At 45.3% G+C, this 22,596-nt stretch overlaps 2 protein-coding genes across 3 annotated transcripts in view; one reads left to right on the top strand and one right to left on the bottom strand.

Moving 5' to 3' along the window:
* Positions 1–845: 845 nt before the first annotated feature.
* On the top strand, positions 846–8,945 carry DYNC2I2 (dynein 2 intermediate chain 2). The gene is given in 10 exon segments (XM_075772291.1): positions 846–890; positions 892–1,110; positions 1,884–2,138; positions 2,900–3,009; positions 4,677–4,834; positions 5,376–5,485; positions 6,238–6,405; positions 6,849–7,081; positions 7,827–7,984; positions 8,534–8,945. Coding segments are annotated over 10 exon segments (1,656 nt in total). The 5' UTR covers positions 846–884; the 3' UTR covers positions 8,773–8,945.
* SPTAN1 (spectrin alpha, non-erythrocytic 1) overlaps positions 8,936–22,596 on the bottom strand; it is a 51,992-nt gene continuing 38,331 nt past the window's right edge. The window contains exons 38-58 of one of the 2 annotated variants that reach the window (XM_075772288.1): positions 22,381–22,512; positions 21,903–22,040; positions 21,432–21,536; positions 20,991–21,199; positions 20,045–20,165; positions 19,768–19,889; positions 19,072–19,204; positions 18,546–18,644; positions 18,075–18,234; positions 17,769–17,845; positions 17,394–17,603; positions 16,839–17,135; positions 16,246–16,358; positions 15,371–15,388; positions 13,516–13,578; positions 12,176–12,230; positions 11,476–11,672; positions 11,072–11,125; positions 10,461–10,607; positions 9,973–10,120; positions 8,936–9,259 (exon numbers count right to left, since the gene is read on the bottom strand). In XM_075772288.1, the coding sequence (XP_075628403.1) occupies positions 9,134–9,259; positions 9,973–10,120; positions 10,461–10,607; positions 11,072–11,125; positions 11,476–11,672; positions 12,176–12,230; positions 13,516–13,578; positions 15,371–15,388; positions 16,246–16,358; positions 16,839–17,135; positions 17,394–17,603; positions 17,769–17,845; positions 18,075–18,234; positions 18,546–18,644; positions 19,072–19,204; positions 19,768–19,889; positions 20,045–20,165; positions 20,991–21,199; positions 21,432–21,536; positions 21,903–22,040; positions 22,381–22,512 (2,724 nt within the window). In that variant the 3' untranslated portion in view covers positions 8,936–9,133. The remainder of the gene's footprint in view (positions 9,260–9,972; positions 10,121–10,460; positions 10,608–11,071; positions 11,126–11,475; positions 11,673–12,175; positions 12,231–13,515; positions 13,579–15,370; positions 15,389–16,245; positions 16,359–16,838; positions 17,136–17,393; positions 17,604–17,768; positions 17,846–18,074; positions 18,235–18,545; positions 18,645–19,071; positions 19,205–19,767; positions 19,890–20,044; positions 20,166–20,990; positions 21,200–21,431; positions 21,537–21,902; positions 22,041–22,380; positions 22,513–22,596) is intronic. The other variant, XM_075772289.1, reaches the window with a different exon arrangement.

Consider the following 22,596-nt stretch of genomic DNA (forward strand, 5'->3'; position numbering starts at 1 on the left):
TTTCTGCACACACACGTAGCACAACCGTTATCCAGCTGCACACACGGGCAGATGTTGCACCACATTTAACGGTGGATCTCCGGTGCTCCCGGGACGAGAGCTGCCCAGCTCTGGCAACGCAGCTGGCATGCGACGAGCTCAAACAGCAATTCACCCACAGTACAAATAACCGTAATTCCCTCATCAGAACCAATGAGCGTAAAAAGCAAGGAAGGCAGAATGCACACCAGGCTTTACACGCGCGTTTGAAGCTGACTCCCCTACCCCAATTCCTCGGCAAGCACACGCCGGATAAGCTAACCAAAGCGGCGTACTTAAAGCCCCGTTTCCAGCACTAGGAATAATTCCTCCTCCGGAGGGCTGTGGAGCGGAGCCCCAGGCCCGTTTCCGAGCTGCACTACGGCCTCAGTCAGCGGCACTCCGCGACCGACGCCCGCGGCTCCGGAACAGCCACAGGGTCCGCAACTTGTATCGCTGGGCGCTGCGGGAGTTTTGCGGCGCCAGTCGCCGAGTATCAGATTTCTCCCCAAGTCCCCGCGATGCGGCCCGACACTCCCCTCCGCCCCGCGGCTCCCGCCGCAGCCTCCCTACGCGTTCGGCTTTGTTGCCCCCCACCCTCCGCCCAGCGCCATCTTAACTCCTGGCAGCCCCTGCGCCCTCTCGCCTCTGCTGCCACTTGTGCCCCCGGCGGCGCGGAGGGCCCAGCCGGGACCCAGCGCGGGTACGGCTGGGGCGGCCGAAGGGAAAGGAGTAGCCCCCGCCAGACCTACAGCATTAACACAGATACCGCCCCAAGCCCTCGCTGATGCCGGGGCCAACTCGCACCCCTCTTCCACACAGAACCGCCTCCCGCCCAACACAAACCCTCCATACCCTTCCCCAAGATGGCACCCACCCGGGTCAGTTTACCGCCCGCAGGCCGGCGGTCCCGTCGCTCGGGGTGACGCCATCCCGCAGCGCCTCGCCCGTTTCCATGGGAACCTGCGGAGCGGGCGGTGGGAGCTGGTTGTGCCGCGACCCCCGCCCGCCGCCATGTTCGCGGACGGGACAGCGCCCGGCGCCGACGTGAAGTCGCTGTGGAGGAGCGCCCGGAGCGCGCGCTGCGAGGCGGTGAGAGACCCCGGGCGGCCCTCGGGGCGGCCATGGCCTCGCTCCCCGCTCTTATACCGCCGGGAGGGGCCGGGCCGGAGGCAGCTCTGAGAGCCGCGGCGGCCTCCTCCTTCCCTACCCCCTGGGCCTGCTGAAGGGGCGGCCTGGCTCCCACTCGTTCCCTCCGTGCCCGTCGGTGACACCCCCCCCCCCCCCCCCCCTCGCCCCCCGCAGGTCCCGCTGCTCCAGCTCGGCCCGGGACGGGATGGAGACCTTCCCCAGGGGGAGTTTGCATCCCTGCCGGTGCCCGGGGCAGAACCGGCGGCAGGCGGGCCCGAGGTGCCGGTGTCTGCATGCTGGCTCTGCCCCTTTGCAGCATTTTACTAATTTAGGCCCTTTATACAAATTGGCAAAAAAGCACACGTGCAGCTGCCACAAAGCTCGTCGTTTGGGAGCCGATCCTGCTGCGCTTGTCATCGTGTTTGGTGTTTGCTCTTTTCTTTGGAGGCTTGCTGCCTTTTTGCGTTCTCTTATTCTCCCCATTCCGTGCTGCAGGCCTGAATTTGACTGATATTCGGGCCTCTCTCTCTCATATCACATCATGTGAAGGTCACAAATACATCACTGACACCCGGAGTTACAGAGGCATCCTGCTTTTAACCATGAACCAGGGGTGTGCAAATGTACTTGAATGTCTATGAAATGCCAAAAAGGGGAAGATGCTTTGAATGTTTTGTGCAGCACTCTCTTTTTTTTTCTGTTTGGATTACAGAGTGTCTGTCTTCTTTTACTAGAAAAGCTGCCAGACTGGGAAAATTTCAACGGCAGAAAATGCCGTACAATCCCACACTAGCCGAGATGCTGGTGTGCAGACGGATCAAAGTAAAGCTGCTGTCCAAGACTTCCAGCAAGAAGTCCAAGTAGATTACGCTAGCCTTCTCTCATTCCTTCAGAGAGTGGAGGATGCTGTTATCAAAGAGCTAAATAGAAACTGGAAAAGTCGTGCCTTTGATGGCTTTGAGGTGAACTGGACAGATCAGAATGAAACAGTAAGTTGACAGAATTTGGATCCTTGTCATTACCCAAACAGAGGTGGCTGCAGTGGCTCCACCTTGTTAGTTCTGTTTCTTACTGCTGTGATTGTTCTTGCCAGATTCTAATTATTAGATGTTACTAGTTGTTTTTTTCCTCCAGCTTTCTCCCTTGCTTGTGGCCTGGCCTTGCTTGGTAAAACTTCCTCCTGCTAGTGACTGTGTTGCAGCACCTTTGTGAGAAGGAAGCCTGCAGTTGGTGTAGGTTTATCTGCAGCTTCCAGTAGCCCCTTTAGAGCATGCCAGAGTAGCAGTTATCTGCGAACAGTTGCAGTCACTGATTTGGTGGCTCTTCCTACTTAGATTATATTTGTTTAGTGCACAGTGCTCAAGAGTGGAAGCAATTTTTATCAGTCAGTACATGTTGGTACCATCATTTTCAAACCATTGCTTGTGAAGCTTAGCGAGTGCTGGAGTCATACCTGGGGGGCTATTGTAATTCCTTACAGCACAGCCTTCTGGAGTTGTCATGCAGCCCCCGAAGTGCGCAGTCTGTGAGATGTAGTTATGAGGTGACAGTTGGTTTGGTAGGGTCACATGTTGTGGGTTTTTTTTTCCCCAGTAAGAATTCAACTACTTTTTCACATATATCTCTGTGTTTCTTGGTCAAAGGGGAAGCCAACGCTGTAACCATGCGATCATACGCAGGGGCGTGCGCAGATCTTCTTTCTCTGTGTTCAGAGTTTATTGCTTCAGTGCTTGAATTTTATCTTTTCCAGGTGTTGTGTTTGCATACGTTGTCATACCCAAAGGCTCAGGATCAAAACCTACAGGTTACCAGTGTCTCGTGGAATGCAACCGGGTCTGTTGTTGCATGTTCATATGGTCGGTGAGTATCTGAATGGATTGAGAGCCCAGCTGAGGTTGGTGTGACATCTTCGGCTGACCTGAGTTTTAGATACATTCACTTTCTCTGCAGTAATAAACTAGACATATATATACACATTATGCGAGTTAAATAATTCATATTCAAAGAAACAAAATCTCAGGGCAGTCTTAAATTATGGCTTTTATTTCTTCTACCTTCCTCCCTGTCTCGAAAATGGATATGTGTACTCTTACTGATTTGTTTCTAGATAGATTCTGTTTGGAAAGAAAATGTAAAGAGCAGATGCACCTACAAATATATGTAGGTGAGGTTTGGAAGTACGTGCTTATCTTCACTGAAGATCGTGTTGTTTTAATGTGGTCTCTTAGCGCCCCGGATGAACCTGGCACTCGTTCATGCGTGCGCCTGATGCTATGGACATGTGCTAGCAAACATTTAAGGGTTTCTGAAATGAGAGTTGGACAAAACATTCATCTAATCCAATGAATGTCTATAGCAGCCTCTCCTTTCCATGCCCTACTGCTGCCCTTACTCCTTTTTTGCTCTGCCTCCATTTCCTTAGATTAAAATCCCCAGCAAAAAGGGTATCCATGAGTGAACATGTAGGGAAGAGTAAAACAGGGCAAACCTGTATATTCCATACCCCTTCTGCTCTCCCAGCCTACAGCCGTTTTCAGATTAGAATGTGGTTTCTATGTCTGTGGTTACCCTCAGTAAAATTCCATTCCATGGACTTACACATTCTCTGTGAAGCTGTGTAAACTTTTAGCATCTACAACATCCTTCAGTAGAGTTTCACAGATCAACTAAGTACCCATTGGATGAAAAATTGCTCCTTTTATTTGATCATATCTATTCCAATAAAAGAATTAAGAGCATCAAATAAAGGCAGTAGAAGTCAGGCTCTTGCTGTCCTGACCAGGACCATTCTGTAGATCTCTGACCTCCATATCATCTCCTTGTAGCATGCAATGAATGAAACAGGTAGAAATAATGAAGTAGAGTGGGAAGTGTCTGTTAGCATCCCAGAGTAATAATTCCTGACCCACTTGTGGCAAACAGGTATGATGGGCAAAGGACTGGATTGAAATCTCTAGAGCTGGGGTGTGTGGCATGGTTTGTCCAGGGTCATCAACACCATTTGGTGGTTGTGAAGAATGTTTTCTGTTCCTGTGGAGGCACTTGAACTTCAAATCATGCTGCTTATCTCAGGCCAGGCAAGACCCAGTAAGTCTTTTCAGCCCCTCTCAGTCCTCCAGGTAAGATATTTCCTTGATGGATCTTTGAGTCCTTGTTTAGAGGAAATGTGGTTTGCAACTCAGCCGGTTTGCAAGTCAGCAGCAATTTAGTCTCTTTAGGTTTTCATTCCTAAATGCTCATAGCAACTTTTTGTACATGCCCTTTAGATTGTTCCCATTATTTGAATGGTCAGTAGGTCTTGGAATAGTGAATTGTACCTGAGATTTACTTGCTGGCACTTTGTTCTGTAAGTACACTGACATGCACTGTATACATATATACTCGCCTGTAGAGAAGTTTCTTCACCTCAGTTTTCCTTCAAGCCACGAAGCAGCACGTTTAAGTGACAAGCCAGGCATACCAGAGCTCTGCTAGACTGGGATTCTCTGCGGAACACACAAGGCAAGACGTAGCTTTTTCCTCTTCAGGTTGGATGGTGGGGACTGGAGCACAGAAAAATCCTATGTCTGTACCTGGAATCTGGACAGAAGAGGGTTGAACCCAGAGCGCCCTGACCTAGTGGTGGATGTTCCCAGCTCTGTCATGTGCCTGGCTTTCCACCCCTCCCAGCCTTCAGTGATAGCAGGTAGGTTGCTCTTACCTTAGATCCTCTCTGAAATGTATCCTTATTTCCTTCAGCTTAGGTCATTTTGTTTCTCTCAGCTCAGCTTAAGATTTCTTGCAGAAATAACAGTGTTGCAGCTCCTCACACTGAGGAACTAATGCTCATCAGTGCTGATAAGCGCACTGTTGCTTCTGAACTGCAACTTGCTGCTTTTTTCAATGACATTTGCCTTTCATCTCTCCCTGAGGAGATGACAGGAAGAAATTCAGCCCTGGGTGTAGGTGGGAAGAGTGTACTTATTTTGGCAGAGCTGTATTCTCTTACACCAGAGCTGTGTCTTGTATACAGCTGTCAGTCCTCTGAAGCTGGTGTGCCTGTTTCCACCAGAGCTTCATTTGTGCATTTGTTACTCTTTCTGCTGAGGACCATGCTTCCCAGAACTCTAGCAATAAGAAAAGTTACCCCAGTTCTGTTGTAACAGCAGCGCAAACTGCCCCTTGCATCGCTCACACTTATGCGCCATTAGCCCTCAGATGTTTTATTGGTACCTTTGTCCTTTCAGGTGGCCTGTTCAGTGGGGAGCTGGTGGTGTGGGACACCAGCAGGACAGAAGACTCTGTGATCTGGAGGACGGGGATGACAGATGACACTCACACTGATCCAGTATATCAGGTAACAGAGAACATCTCAGCAGATATGGCTGGGGGAGGCAAGAGTTGCCACGGCTCTGTTTCATACTTTCAGTTCTTAGTCACCTTACTGGTGCTTTACCTGAAGCGCTCATACAGGCCGTTATGTTTCAGCAGTTATGCTCTCTTTTCATTGGCTCTTTTTCCCCCACATCTAGCTACCAAACAGTCATTTGCTGAACTGGACACTCAACGCTGTAAAAAAAATAGCTTCTTGCTGTTCAGGATAAATGAAGACTAGGCCTGTTCCCTTGCTGTAACTATTTATCAATGCAGATACAGTCAACAATATTTGTCATGGTTTAAAAATATAAGTAGCAAAGTGTCACTGATCCATAAAGCTACACGAAGGGTCACAGCTTGTCAAGCAGTCTGGCTTCCGGGTGGTTTTTGTCCTTCTGGGGTCCTGTGACTCTGGGCAGTCATGTATTTTCTCATCTGAAAGTCAGGAAAACACTGCTGTTTATAGCTGGGTGACAGTGCTATAAATCCCATGGCTCGGAAGCAATGGCAGGTGAACTATAGAACTGGGCATACAGAATTCAGCCCTGAACACCTCCACACATTTCTCTAGCAGCTACGTCTGCGTGCTGGCTCCCGGCAGAACCTGGTTTGGTACCAATGTTGCTGGTTGCTGCCTGTTGTCTTGGCAGGTCAGGGGCCCGCAGGCTGCTGAGGGGGGGCTTGGCAGTTGTGACAGTCCCCCTTGTCATGCGCTTGTGGCATTTGGAACAGGTTAACTGGTTACCTGACTCCAAGCACAGAAACCACTCCCGGCTGTTGAGTGTGTCGACGGATGGGAAGATCCTGGTCTGGAGGGAGGCACGAGATGGTCGGCTGGCCTTGGCCGAAGGGTTCGCCGTGGTGGCTCAGCAGGTCCCTCGCAGCACGCAGCTGAAGAAGGTGAGTTCAGCTGTTGGAAGAGGGATGATTTGACAAAACACTTTTAACTCCAGAGCCCACGTGGCAGATTGCGCCTTCCACGAGAAGGGCCAGGAAAACAGGGAAAAACCCCTTTGGAACACACACACTAACCCTTGATTCTCATCTCCTTTCCCATACTGAAATCACTCCTTTGAAGACTGGCAACAGCTGAAGTTTTTGCTATGCTCTAAAGAGAAGCTGCTGGGAGGACAAGAGAACTTGTAGTAATAATAATTCACATGAATCCCCTTGTAGGAGGATGCTGCAGAGGTTAAAGGCCAAGCAGTGCTACAACCATCATAGCTGGTGCAAGTTGTGCAGCAAACAGCCCCTGGGATCCAGGCTGGTTCATGCTGCTCTGACCACACGGGTGTTTCACTGGACCCCGGCTCTTGCAGCAGCTTTGTCTCTTTTTCTCGCAGTTTGCCTGCAGAGAGGCTGCTGTGGGCGTGACCTCGCTTTCTTTTTCACACTTTGATCCCCGCGTGTTCGTTGTCGGGGTGGAAGGCGGCTATTCCCTGAAGTGCTCCACTGCAGCAGAGACACCAGCTCTCCATCGGACGGGCAGTTCTGTTCCCCTCAGGGCACCAGCGGAGCTCGCTTTCTCCCCACACGGCGGGCCGGTCTACTCCGTGAGCTGCTCACCCTTCCACAGGTGAGTGCTGTGAGCTGACACCAGTGGTGCATGTTAGACAGTTATTGCCTAGCTCGAAACATGCATTTTTCAAATCACCCCAGAGGGTGGGGTGTGTGTACAGGATCCAGACAAAAAAAAAAAAAGTCACCTGGCGTTGGAAACTTGATCAAGTAACTTCCCGTCGTAGGAGAAACAATGTCCACTGGCTCTGGTGAAGCTGCCCACTCGGTTATGCTGCGCGTGGGCACAACATAACACAAAATAGCGTGTGCACCTTCCTTAGATCATCAGCCTATGTGTTAATATTAAAGAGCACTTTAAAGTCAAGGGGAGGAGGTGAAAAAGTAATTTATTTATCAGTGCTGAAGTGCTGTGCCCCTCAGAAATGTTACCAGTAGCTGCCTTAATTTAAATTAGCAGCTCACATCCCTCTCTGCCTGCAGTTTACCCACATCTGCGGAGGAGGCCCCAAGCCATGTTTCTGTGCTGACAGCCCAGGTTTGCATTTACTTTGCACAAGACAAACACAACACTCTGCCCGTCTCGGCCACCACCAGCCCTCGTTAAACTTGAGGGCAGAACCAAAGCTGTGGCTGCACAGACCCCATCCTGAGGTACGGCCTGGAAATTGCTGCTTTAGGAAACATTCAGACCTTTGCAAAGCAGCAACATTGTCCAAGATTATGCTCCTTGACTGATTTTTGTTCTGTATCTTCAGCAATAAAGCAAAAAAAAGTTGCTTCTTGCTTCCTCCCTCCCCCAGGAACCTCTTTTTGACCTGTGGGACTGATGGACAAGTTCACTTGCACTCCATGTTGCAGACACAACCCCTCATTTCTCTGCAGTTATCAAAGAAATACCTCTTCTGCGTACGCTGGTCTCCAGTTCGACCACTGGTCTTTGCAGCTGCGTCTGGGGAAGGCAAGTAACTGCAGATGCCTATTCGCAAATATAAAATTAAGATTGTGCTGGGTATTAATTAGTTCAAGTAGGTTGTACTGATTAGCACTTCACACAAGCAGAGAGCAATGGCCATTGTTTGTACTATGCAATTAGTATAATGAGTAATTTCTAACTCTGGCAGGCCAATTTCAGTTATTTTTCACATTTGATACCTTTACTTCTGTTGCCACAGCCATTTGCAAGGATGTAACATGGCAAGATTACTGTGGCTAAAACTGATTTCCAGCTTCCTTGTATCTGACGTTTACTTCTAGACATCATCATTTAAACCAAGAAATTTTTCCCTAGAAAGTTGCCCAAACATTTTTGCTGTTTTCAGGTCTCTGACAGCAGAATAAATCTGCACTGTCTTGTGGTGATGTCAGCTATCTGTCACAGCCTAGACACCATCAGAGGGAGGGGGAAACAGGTTAAAAAGAACAACTCCAAGTTCTAGACTAAGTAGATACTCATCTGCTGTTGAATAAAGTCTGTTGCCATAAAGCTGCAATAAGTGTTTCTGTTTAGGAGATGTGCACCTGTTTGACTTTGAGAAGAGCTCACAGAAGCCTGCCCTCTCCATAAAGCAGGCGGCGGGCGAACACCCTGTGTACTGTTTAGAATTTAACATCAAGCAGACACGGCTCTTGGCAGCAGGGGATGCTGCCGGTACAGTCAAGGTCTGGCAGCTGAGTTCGGACTTCACCGAGCAGGGACCCAGGGAAATGAATCATCTGGAGCAGCTGGCAAGTGAGATCACGGACTAAGGCAGCAACACAACCAGCTGCGTGAAGCTTGTCACTACTTTGACTCCAGAAGTTGCCCACTCACCTCTTGCACAGCATTGGCCTGTAACACACAGGTAACTGACAGCTGGAGTTTCATCCACGTAACAGTTACATTTGCATTTAACCATTAAACACAAGATGATGTGGTTCGACCAGTAACTTTTATTGAAGCACACTGCAGTATGTTTGTTTTCCCTAGGAGTTTTAAGCTAAGCAGTTTAAGGTTACATCATAAAGTAACATTGATTATTGTAGAGCACAAAGAGAGAGAGAGACATGCAGAGCTATAGTCAGCAAACGTGGGCATGTTCTTTGCATCTTTTGGTACTAGTGTTTTAGATCAATTCACAAAGAGTGAACGTGTAAATTCTATGTAGTCATAGGCAGCAGGAAGTTCTCTGCCCTTGCCGTCCATGTAGGGCTTCATGTGAGAAATGCAGTAATCGGCCTGTTCCCGGGTCAGGTTCTGAAAGACAAAGACAGGGCAGAGGTGGAGACGGGCACTTTGAGGCTGCGAGTGGGATGTTTGCAGCAGCCCTCCCCCTCCCAGAGGCACACGGCTTGGAGCAAAAGCCAGAGCAGCAGAACTACCCCAGCATGGAAACACTCCAACTGCTTGCACTATTGGTTAAAAGTTGGAAGGTCTGACCCAAGTCTTCCCACGGAAGACAGAACAGGTAACCGATACGAGGAAGCGGCACAACCTCTTTATTGCCCTGCCAGCTGGTGGGATTCAGACAGGAAAAACTTGCTGTCTTGGCAGGGCCGCGAGGGGGAGGAGACGTTCACACTGTCTAAGCCTGGCTGCTTAAGTTTCTCCTTTGAATTGCGGCCTGGAGAAGCATCTCCCTCTAGTCTCAGAAGTGATTAAAGCATGAGTTTCTGAGGACAGACACAGTGAATGCACCCCCTTCCCAGGCCTTTGAGTAACTCTTGTTTTATTCAACCTGGGTAGTTCTTTGGCTCTTAAAGCTTTTCCTCTATAGAGCCAAGAAAGCAGCCCGGTAGGTAGGGTAGTTACCATTATTTCTGTGGCTGCTGCAGAGCAGACAGCTATCGGGTTCAGAATTGACTCAACTACAGCAACACGAACCTCCAACCAACCAGTGCTGCTGTTAACAGTCTATCAACAAAAATTCTCTGCCTGCTCCTCCCTAGCGGGCCACCCCCAGTACTCACTTGGTAGAGCTCCTCCTTGGTCACATAGGGCTTCCCCTCCGAGCTGAGGGCACGGAAAGCACTCTCGATCTCCTCGCTGGATTTCACGTTCTCCGTTTCCCTGCTGATCATAAATGCCATATACTCCTGCAGCGAGACGTGTCCATCCCTGCCGTTGAAACACAGCGTGTGAACAGTGCTGTCTGTTAACACCCAGAGCACAGCACCTCCGCACCCTCCCAAGAGGGGCTTTCGCTTTTCGGGGAGGAGTGAAAGTCTTAACACAGGAGACTGTCAACGCCAGATCATTTTCTAAAGTGAATTTCTCCTTCACAAATGTCAGTCTTACCCTCATAAAGACACTTTTACATGAATTGTTGAGAAAAAAACCTGTAACCCCTCCACAACAGAAGCAAGCAGAGCTCCCAGCCTATGGGAGCCCTCCCAGCCAACTCCCCAGAGGATGCCAGTACAATATTTTGCAATAAAGGAGGATCCAACCCACATACCTATTGGGATCTACAGTGTCAAGAATAGACTCAAACTCTGGGTCTGGCTCTCCTTCCTCAACCATAGGCAGGTCGTAGCCGAGAGAACGCAAGCAAGACTTAAACTCCTGGTGATTAAGTCGTCCAGATTTGTCCTTGTCAAAGTGCCTAAAAACATAAAAACAAACCATGCATTTTTAAGTGTCAGTTTTTGAGTGCCAAAAGCTATAAAGTGGACAGATCATAACTAGAACAGATCATAACTAGCCCACTATTCTGGACAAATGAGCTAGAATCAATAAATTAGTTCTATCTAACATACATAAAAAGGATAAATTCTTTACTGTGCTTAAAAAGCATCCAAAAATGGCTATATTCCCAGCTGGAACTCGCTGGCACTCCCACTTCCTGCACCACTGTGCCCACAAGTAAGCGTGCCCTGGAGAGGCTCTCGCGTGGGTGTCCCTGGAGGCTTTTGCCATCTGGCAGAGGTCAGAGCTGCTCGGCACAGAATCGGGCAGACAACAAAGGAGCTACAAACAGATCGGTCAGAGAAGCCTGAGAGCAGGAGCCATCCACGTGCCAGAAATCTCTCACAAGCATTCCTCTGGCATGCTTTCCCTGCAACTCACTTGAACATCATGCTGAACTCCTTCAGGGCCTCCTCAGTGACTCCAGTGGTGTTTCTGAAAAGGAAGAAGCAAAGCTAGTGAACAGTTCCTAAACTGCACAACTCTGCCCCAAGCCAGCATCCACACTGGAAGGTGAGGACAAAAGAGCAAACAATACGTTACATCACCACAGTTCAACGGAATAAATCAATTCGCCCGAGATCTTGTCATTGCTGATGGCCAATAGGAACTATTTCCTAAACTGTAACCAGGAGGTGGTGGGGATTTACAAGCTCACTACACCCATTCATCAGAGCACTTGTTAGTGCGGATCATACAAGGTTTGTTTTTAGACAGGCAGATGCGTGTCTTCTCTTTTATCCCCCGTTAAACACGCTTTGCACTGCACACGGGGCAGGCCGTACCGAGCTTGAATCTGCTGTTCCAGGTTGTGCTGCATTCTCATCCCCAGCTGGTCAAGCTGGTCCCACTGCTGTGCCAGCCCCACGGTGCTGTGTTCTGTGTATTTGTTGTCCAAAATAAGTGCCTCTTCCATGGCTGCTCCAAGGTCCTCGATCTTCTTCAGCTGGCTCCTCATAGCTCGGATCTCCTGGTGCTTGCGCTGTTAGGAGGGAGTCAAAAGGAGAAAATCAAGGAGCGCAAAAAACCCCCTTAAAAGTTAGACCACATGCTGGCAGAGGAGGAAGGGTTATATTCTTCTTTTTCTGCTGGGATTATATATATATGTGCTGAGATTTGTAAAATAGTATTCAAAACAACATTCCTTTTCATGCACGCTACTGGAAACCAAGAGGGCTTGCTAACCAGTTCTTGAGACCAAAACCCTCTTAGGAAACGTGCTTAAAATACGGTATCCTCTCAGCCCTACCCTGCTCATTTGGGAAAAAGAGCAAAAAGGAAAACTACATCAGTGTTGTTTAATAGCTTGTGATGTAAGTAGACATCAGATATGTAAATAGATAATCCCAAAGGTCTCTTCAGTGCTCAAAATGGGTAAAATCAATTAAGATTTTGCCATACAGCTATATGCATTTCCATTCCCACCCTGTGTTCCCAAGTCATCAGTTGGGAAAGGTGTTGCAGCAGTAGGTGAACATCACTTACTTTAGTAGCTTCCAACTGCGATTCCAGGGTTCCCGATTCCTCCACCATGCAAGATCTAAACACAGAATCGCAATGAGAGAACGCACTTATCCCATAAAAATGGCAGCTGGGGCTTGAAATTAACAGTCCTTCCTTGAAAGTAAAAATCCTGACAGCAGTATTATTCTCCTGTAGATATTTAAACACTGTTTTCGTGTTTTGTTTATTCTAACTCATCCTATTTCAGACTGACACATGTACATCTTATTTGATTCTTATTTATTTATATAGTTAATTTCTAGCCCCATTTGAAAGGCAACATGATCAGCAGCCACACATCATGCCAGATCCAAAGCGCCCGCTTTATCAGACCTAATGAAATTAGAAACTTAGTGCAGTCCCACCCACCCACCGTGCCCGGCACACGCACACACAAACTACAGGTGATTCACTGGAGGTGGGCTGTTTTTGCCAGTAAGGTACAGGAGCTCTAGAGGTGTGTTACATGGGGATAAAATGGGGAAAAAAGACCTTGAAAACTACTGTTTGGTTTAAAAGTAATGTTAATATGGCATAATCTCTGCAGAAAACTGTAGACCTCTCCTACACAGCGGTGGGTGGTGGACAGTTGCCTTTCCCACCCCACCTCTCCCATCCTGCACCCAGGGAAACTGAGGCATGGCCACTCCTCTCAGATGATTTCCACATGGAGCTTCTTGGCACACTGCTGTCCCCACGTCATCATATAAAGATCACCACCGTGGTGATGGGCTGCAAGACCTACTTCATACGGACTAGCTATGGAAAGTCTCTGGATGCTGCTTTTCCCCCCCAAGATCCTAAGTCACCTTTAAGCAGCAGTGTTTAAGAATCTCTGTCCTTCCCACAAGTATGGTGAGAGTTCGTAATTAACGGCCTGTGCATGGACAGCAAATCTGGGCGCTGTGCGGGTGGGCTGCCCTCTCTGACTCTCTGGTATTTAAGTTCCTATAACTTAAGTTGCTGATAATTACATCACTAAAAATTGGGTTTTCATCTCCACTGAAATCTATCCTCCTACATGCTTTTGAGCTTCTTGAGAAGGGGATTTCAAGTGCTGAATCACTCTGTAGCAATGAAAATGCACCAAACATCCGGGTGTTTCTCACCACAGGGTTAAGGCTCAGATTCAGTGCATGTCTGAGGAGATGAGAACCCTGAGCAGGAAGCTGGGAACCAACCATGGAAAGAGTCAACAGGGAAACAAACCTCCAAGCACCTCTAAGCCGTGAAAGTTAAGTTAGTTGGAAGGAAAGCGAGCCTTGTAATTAAAGGGTGCATTTGAAAACCACAGTGAGGTAAGAAAATAAGAGGAAAAAAACCTTCCAGATAGATCATCCCCAACTTCATACTGATAGACACGAATGACACGACGATATGCTATGCTAGTCAAAGAAAAGAAACCAAGTAAATTCCAAAAAGGAAGAAAGAAAGAACAGAGGAAAGAACACATCCGAACACAGCCACTGCAGTGGAGCCACACTCCAAGCCAGCACCACCTTGCAGCAAACACAAGCAAGTACTTAAGAAAATTATTCAAATGCTGATTGCACATACACAAAAATAATCTGTTATTATTTTCCTGTAAGTCACAAAAAAGTGAGTCTCTCCCACTAAGAGAGACTCTTGCAGTTAACTCATCTACAGATTCTTCTTCCTAAACTCCAAATTATTCTTTCTCCCTACCCCAAGAAAACCTCCTCCAGGCAGTGCTGGGCGCACACAAGCAGCTACGTTACACTGAAAAGCAAGGTGTATGCATGGCAACTCATCTTGAAACACCTCTGAAGCTCTGCCTTCCCTCTTGCCAAGGAAGGCTAAGCACAGCCAAAGCCTTTTTGAGCTAAATCTGTGTTTTTACTCTATTCACGCAGAATTAAAGACAAACTCTGCCAGGCATATCAGCAGCCTTCTGGTAATTTGTTCAACAAAAGGGCTTGGCATGGTGATCTTGAACTCTGGCCCTGCGTCTTTTAGTGAACAACTCCTTTCTGTTCACTCGTTCTTGGATACCAGAACTAATCTACAACACTGCTCTACAAAGGAGCAGAGAATTCAGCATCTGTTCCAGGAAAATCTGCTCAGTTCTGTTAAACTGTACAACAAAAATGGGGCAAATTATTTTTATCTGGCAGAAAGAGCAAAACACAAGAGACTGTGTTCATTACACAGCAAATAAGCAGCACAGTTATCTGCAAAGATTCCACCCTTTTATTATGAAAAGCCTTCTCGCTCTCCGAGAAAGGCCCCTGCCTCCTCTCTAGCACTTTGCATAGGGCTGACACACAGGCACATACACTATTTATTAGCATTTTATATTCTGTCTTACTACAAAGCTTCCATTAGGGCTGCAGACTTTTAATAGTGAAGAAATTTAAATGGACAGACACACAGTCTCAGAGGGTTTGACAGTGTGGAGTAAAAGATTTTATTATTTCCTTTCCACTTCTTGACAAATGACCAGCATGCATCCTCTTCAGGAACTATTCCCATGGACACAAAGTGGGCTTAAAACTGGAGGCATCTAAGTGCCTGCAAACCCACGCAACTTCATGGTTGGAAGGTTGTGGTTTCTCCTGTCAAGAATATAATCTTTATGGGGCATGGTTATGCAGCAGATTAAAAAACCGGGCAGTTCATATTTGCATACTACAGAGTTTTAAAGTAAATAATTTCAGTAAAGCGTCTTCATAGGAATCTTCCCTCCTTCCTTACCAAAAATGGTTGATACTTTGAAGCTTCAGTTGTTCTGAGAACAGTTATAATGGAAAAGTTTATTTCACTAAGCAAGTCTCTGAATGCTGGAAGATTAGGAATGTCAGCTGTTTCCAAAGGCAGACTACTCTGTGTTCTCCTATATCGCCTCAGATTAACAGGCATTTCTTGTGCAAGCCCTCAGAGAAAGCAAGAACAGAAGTTAGGACTTCCATGGTCTGCCAGTGACTACCCATTAATGATTTCTTCTGCTTTTGACTAGGAAATGGTTTTGTTTCTACTGGTTTATACTTAATCTACTCCAAAGTCTTGTTTCCTGTGTCTGTGCACCTCAGCCACAGATAGCTCTTTTCAAATAAAAGGGGTTTCAGCGCAGCTTTCACAAGCAGTGTAATGACAGAAGAACACACACAGAGCAGAACACATCACCAAAATTTTAAAGATATAAAATTCAATACTAACCCATCTAGCAGGTAAGTCCTGTAGAATGTGAAGATCCAAACATCAGGCAGCAGGACAGAGACAAGACAGTAAAAGAGGGACAGAAATTTGGGTGGGAAGCAAACATTAAAAAGTTAAAAATCGTATTTATATTTCATTATTTCCTGAAGACACATACAGAACTATTTGTAAACACAGAGAGACAGAGAATCACAGGATTACATGAAAACAGAACTCTCCTCCTCTGAACCACAACCAGAGTGCGTCAGAATTGGCCAGCACCACTGTCTGAGCACAGTTACCTCTGTTTTCTAGGAACATGCTCTTCAGTTCACTGCAATTCTCAACCTTGAGATTTTTTATGTCTAACGCAGTTGTTAAATCTTTACTCCCTCTCCCTAAGCAAGGATATTACTAGACAGTACCCTGGGTAAATGATTACAAAGTAGTCTTAAGCTTTTTTATAGCTTCTTTCTCTATTGAAATTCTAGTGAGATTTCTAATATACTGTTCAACACAAAAGGGGCATTAACAGAAACACCACTGGCACTTCACACTTCAAGCTATTTGTTCCTGACCCCCCAGCTGTACTGCAGACTAGTTCAGGAATAACTAAAGGAGTGAAGTCCTGGATAACTGGGAATTACTGCAGGAAAATGCATTCAGAAGCAGAAACATTTTTAAAGTCTGGTGTTTCAGGGCTCTCTTCTTGCCTGTAGCTAACAGGGCCTCCCTCAAATCCCAGCTGCAGGAAATGAACAAGTCCTCAATAGCTGTTTTTCAGCAGGAGACATTTACAACTTGGACAGACCAAAGAGGTGTAGGATGGATACAAACTCTCAAGAGTTCCTGCTGAGGAACTCTTTAAGGGCAGCTCCTGGGAAAACAAACTATACCTGGTCTCCTGAATCCACTGATGGAAAGCATTAGCGTGCTGAGCGAATTCCTGGCGCAATTTGTCATTTTCTTCCTGCCTTCGCTGTTCCTTCTGCAACTCCAACTCACGTTCCTGAGAAATGAACAAAAATAATTTCAAACAGAGAAATAACATGATTGCCCTCATCCTGTAACACCACCCAAAAAATAAGAGCTGCATACCAGCACAGTTCTGAGGCTCAAAACAAGACTGAGTGCTCAGAGAGCGTGCTGCATAGCTAGACAAAAATCAAAGATGACAACACAAAACATTCCCAGTGAAGTCTTGAGAACTGGAACTGAACCTGCAGTTACTTTACTGCGTAGCACGGACATTAAATGTTTTATAGTTTGGAAGAGAGGAATGTGCATTTTGGCTTTTGAAAGACAGCAAACGGAAGACCACAAAAACAAGTTTATAGCTAATGGATCTCGCAAATTTTGAGATATTTCCACCTGTAGTACAGTGACAAACTATTGTACTGCTTTATCTTGGAGGACAACTTCCAGGGAAGACTTGAAAGGTCATAAACTATGAAAAGAGTCTCTCTCTCTCTCTTTCTCTGTGACTTGCCTTGATAATTTTCTGCAGATTCCTCCAGGTTTCTTCAAGAGCCTCCATAGTAAACCAAGTATAAGGGTTGGAGGCTACACGGAAACTCTTGATCTGGCGATCGAGCTCTGCCAGCTGGTTGAAGTCAGCTTGGGCAGAACTAAGTGAAGAGCGGAAAGCATCATGAGCTTCTCGCAGTGCTTTGATTTCTTCCAGTGAGTTACAGCGCACAGGATCTGTCAGGTCCTCTTCAGCGTTCTCAAACCAGCTGTTGAAGGCGGATGCCTTCTTTGCAAAGGTCAGGAACAGATCCTCAACCTTGAAAAGAGAAAAAAATCCAGTTCAGTTATGTAGTAATGTAAGTATTCTGTATTCTAACATGCATCTGTGATGGTTTGCCTTTAATACTTATTGCTTGCAAACATCTCAAATTCTTATGACAAGTCTCCAGGATCTCCATAATCATTAGTTGCAAATGAAAATACTGCAGAAGTTGCAAGCATTGTATGTTGGTGGGGTTTTTTCCCCCAAAGAGAACAATTAAAATTTTTGTAGCCCCATGGTTTGGCCACTCACCTTTCTGAAATGCTCCTGAGCCTCCAAGAGTTTCTTTTTCCTGGCAGCAGAATTAGCAAGTAGCTGATTCCAGCGTTTCATCAAGGAAGCGTGCCGTGCCTCAATGGCCTTTGATTGGATATGTTTGGCTGCTAGTAGCTGGTCTTTCAGAGCAGTGATGTTTGCAATTCCCTCCTGCTGGAAAGCCTGAAGGCCAGCGTCAAAAGTTTCCTGAAGCATTAAAAAAGAGAATAAAATATTTTAGATTGTATTTTTATTCAACCATTCCGATATCCTGCATGTATTTCAAACATAAATACCAGATCCTTCTGTATTGCAGAAGAGTTCACTTGTTCTCTCCATCACTTATGGGGCGGAAGCAGCATTAGCACTAACCTGCTTGGTGAGTAGTGTTTGCACAGAAGAGAGGTCACGTCCATAATCATCTGTCTTCAGACTGTTTTCCTTCTCACCTGGAAAATGAAACAAATTCAGTAAATATGTCAACCTCTAATCTCAAACATTCCCCCTATTCCAAATTCGGTTACCCCAAAAGTATAAATCAGGTAAAGCACTGCTGATTGCTTTGGGTTTAGGTCTGCTGGTTAGAACAGCAACCGAGAAGTTATTTGAGATCTCTTGAGATGAAGGAGCATTTCAGTTTCTTTGTGACAGGGTACTGTGCCCCAGTATAGAACATACCTATCCATGACTCCACTACATCTGCTTTCCAGTTGAACTGGAGGAAGGCAGAGTTCTCATCCAATTTGGCTTTCCTCTGAGCTGCTGCTTTCTCCAGATCTGACACCTTGCCTCTGAGGCCCTTCATCTTGGCAGTAATGTTCTCCTCATGGTGATTATTCTACATGATAGGAGAAAAAAAATGCACACCATATGATCTTAAGGTCTTCCAAGGCATCCTGTAAGTTGGTGACAGAGCAAGTACTTCAACTGAAAGTTTTTGTTCTCAGTGTACAGCCACTGTCCGAGAAATTAGTTAACACCAGCAGCTTATTCAGACACAAAAAATGAGTAAGAGCTCTTTTCAAAGAGATGACAATCAGTCGTCAGAGAAGAGCAAGTCTGCTTTGACATTAAAGTGTCCTGGGTAACCTTTGAAGCTTTGGTGTTTTGTTTGTTGGTTTTGTTTTTTCTTTACTAGTTTATGCTCACCTTTTTAATGAGATCCTCTCCATTAGCACAAACATCGTTCACTCTGTCTTTGTGGACAGTGAAATCAGTCTCGAATGCTTCATGCTTTTTCAGCAAGCCCTGCAAATAGAAGACAGTCCCCTTTTAAAAATAATTTCTCACCATTTATTAAAAAAATTTAAGAAGTTATTGTTATAAATCTGCTATCATAAAATTTTTCTAACAAAATCTATTAATCGTAGCTGGTTAGCACAACTTGCTGGTTTTCTGTGGACAAAAGGAGACTTCCAATTTAACTTCGGCTATTTGAATTAACCAAGGATTGCCCATCAAAGGTCGAGAGATGCAAAACTGCACCAAACTGCAAGTCATTTCTACAGGAAATAACACACCTGGGATGCTTTTATAAAATTTATCTTTTTTACAATGTAGGCCTTCAAAAGAAACCAACAACGCTAAATTGGAAAGACAGTTAAAGAAAAGGTTCGTTAAGCTCTAACCAACAATAATGCAGTAAGAACAAAAGAGCTGACAACTTGCTCCATACCTGGATAGCAGCAAGTGTGTCCCCATAATCCTCGCTGGCTACCAAGGTCATTTTCTCATTGATCCAGGCTTCTTCTTCCTCAACATTTGCTACAAACTGCTGGTACTCCAGAGACTCCTCTAGACGCTGACCCCTGTTTGGGAAAAGAAAGGTAAAATTAGCCACAGTGTTGCTTTATGGCTTTTAGATATAAGATGCAAAACCAAATTACAGCAGCAGCAAACCTAAGAACGTACAGAGACTGAACCCTAGACACACAATCATTCACACTTCACTTCTCCAGCAGCAGACTGTGGTACCTACAGCTCTAGAAATTCACTGGGCCACAGAGCCTGCAGTGACTGAAGGACTACAATGAATCATTTTCTCCCAACAGCTTCTATTCAGAAAAACATCCTGGTGATGGATTAAAGCCAGTTAATTCTAAGTCTACGGTTTCCAACTGATGCAAGAAAAGGCTAAACACAGCAGGCCTCAAAAAAAAAAAACCAAAAAAACCCCACAACTCATGTTTCTACTGAGGAACATCAACACTAAAACTCTTTTCAATAGTCTCTTAGAGCCTGTCATCAGTGACGTGCTATTACATCATATTACTGATGACCCAAACCCCTGAAATTCAGTAAATTTGGTCATTACAAGCCCACGTAACTGTTGTAACGAATACTGAATTTTACAAAAACATGTCTCACACACCTAGCAGCTGCTAACTGTTTTAACTCTTTCCAGTGATCCACAAACTGAGCCAGTCTCTGCTGTATCTCCTCCTTTCCAATTGTGTTATCATCTGAAAGCTTCTTACCAGTGTCCAGAACACCCTGCAAAGCAGAGAAACGGAGTTAACAGAACATCACTTGCTGTCTCCTTATACATTCTTTTTGGATTCCAGCATATCTACTACTGCCTTGCGTATTTGCCACAAGCATGACAGACACTGCTTATGGAGAAATCTGTCAAGGAGAGAGGCATTTACCTGGATAGCAGGCTCATGGGCGGCTAATTCTGCTTCTAAGCGTTTGTGTTTCTTCCTAAGGTTCTGCACGCCAGTTAGGTCTCTGCCATAGTCCTCTGAGCTAACCAACAGTTTCTTCTCTCTAAATTAAAGAGAAGAAAAAAAGAAAATTTGAAAATTACTTCTGTAGGTAAAACCTGACAAAAAAAAAAAGCGCCATCCAAACCCACTGCAAATAAGGAAATGCTCATCATAGAACAAAAATTTTGGATGTAAAAGATTGTCTATCTGAGTTATCAGCAAACAGCAGCTAGCTCCTGGCAGCACACTCAGGAGTAATGTGTGGGGGAACAAAAGAAGGTGACAGTGGGCCTATCATTTCTCTCAGCAGGACAGAGTTTCTCTGTACTGTTTTCTTTTTAAGAAGATAGATAGCTTTTGTAAGGTTTACTGGCTGTTATCCAATTTTATTTTTTTCTTATTTTACAAGCATGACAAAAAAAAAAGTGCTCCAATTTGAATGATTTCAGTCAGTCTCATTTCTTTCCCTCCTCTCAAGATACTAACAGCGATATGGAAAGAATATTTGACTAATTGACTAATTAATTTGACTAATCTGGCTGGGGGGGGAGGTGGGGAAGTACTTCAGACTGAAAAAGTAAGGTTTGAATTTTTGCTAGGAACTTTCTCAAAAAGAATAGAGTCAAATTTCAGTTCTCTGGTTCAGGTCTAAACAGCATTACTTTTTCTAGTACAAAGCTTTCCTTTTGGGGTTTGACCAAAGAAAACTGTAGATAGTGCTGAAGCCATTTTGAAAATAGTTTTCCTTGACTGGGGGGCAAAGGTAATTTCTAGTAGAGACACATACTTGTGGAAAAGGCAAGTTATAAAACCATACTACAGACTATGGATGCTGGCAGTAAGCACATGCCCCCGCACCAGAGCCTAGAACTTCCAAAATACCCACTTGATCCAGGATTCCTCATCATCCATATCACGGAAAAACTGATGCAAACGGTGGGACTCGTTCAGCTTTGCACGGCGGGCAGCTGCCATACTCTTAATCCTCTGAAAGCGCCCGTTAATGGTCTCACGTTTATCCTTTACTTGCGACGTATCGAAAGCACTGCTGGTCATCAAACTGTCAGCCTGACTGTTCAGGTCTTTCAGACGATCCTTGAAACATGGGTGAAAAAAAAATGTGTGAATTTCTCGCATCTCATTTCTGTGTTTGTTATGTCAGTACAAAAAACCACAGCAAAACATAATCTGGCTGCTGTGCAGAGTCAGTTTTTATTAAGAAAATAGGTTTCAACAAGTATATGACTGCAGCACGTACTGAAGTAGTATCTGTAGAATTTGCTGATTACTATGATTTATCTTCCAAAACTAAAAGAGAAAGCAATACCTCATGAGCAGATATATCAGCTTCCAGCAATTGGTGTTTCTTCAGAAGGTTGTTAACTGATGCCAAGTCCTTCCCATAGTCTTCAGATGCCAACAAAGCCTCCACCTGGGGGAGGGGGGGGAAGGAAAAATGGGATGGAGAATGAGTTGTGTTTTCACAAAACCCTTGAAATTATAATGCCTTTAACACTGTGCAAATTATCTTCTCAGTTTTCTACAGTGTGGATAAATCTTTTCCTCATCACTTGTTTAACTCCTAACAGATTCTATGCACATAGGCTTCTTCTCACCTTATTGTTCATAAGTAATAACAAAAACATCCACAAGATTTTTAGTCGTAATAAAGATTCTTTTCAAAATAAAACTGGACTTGCTCAAAGGTGAACTGTGCTCCACAAAATGTAACATCAGCAAAGGGAATAAAAAATTAGAAAAACAAGTCTTGCAAGTAAATAATCCCAATCTCAGTTACCTCTGAAAGCCAGAAATCAAAGTCCTTGATTCCAGTATTGAAATTCTGTTGCTTATTAGCTTCTTTCAGTTTCTGACTCTTCTCTGCCGATTTCTGTACCAGGAATTGCCATTGGTCAGCCAGGGCAGCGAGTCGTGCCTGTTATAAAATGGAAAAGATAAATGCTACAAAACTAAAAACATAAGTTCTGATAAATGCAAAACCAGAATATGGTGCAAGTTTGACTGTTGATTCCAGATACACAAATTACACAGTCATAATTTCATGCTGCCCAGCTATAATTCAGTTTTACAACCCGATCACAGGATCGGAAAACTCCTCACCCTTGAGAACAAAGCAGAATGATTACCCTGATTTCTACTGCATAGTTGAAATAGAAAAGCTTCTATAAAACAGTATTTGGTTTGGAGAGACACTCTCCTCCCCCAATTATCCAAACACTTCTCTAAACAATAAACCTAAGACTTGTTGTACCTACCTTCACAGCATCCTCGCTGCCAGCACATGCTCCTCTTTCAATCAGCGAGTTCCCCATATCAATGACTCCGCGGATCCTGTCTGCGTTGGCATGGAGCTCAGCTTCAAAGGCTTGGTGTTTCTGGTGTTTGCTCTGAATATGACACAACCAAAACTGTTAGAGACTGGACAAAGGGCTCCTACATTGTTCTCATGGGCCGAGAGGACAGCACAAGAG

The sequence above is a fragment of the Balearica regulorum genome, chromosome 20 (assembly GCF_011004875.1).
Source record: "Balearica regulorum gibbericeps isolate bBalReg1 chromosome 20, bBalReg1.pri, whole genome shotgun sequence".
NCBI classification, from domain to species: Eukaryota; Metazoa; Chordata; class Aves; order Gruiformes; family Gruidae; genus Balearica; species Balearica regulorum.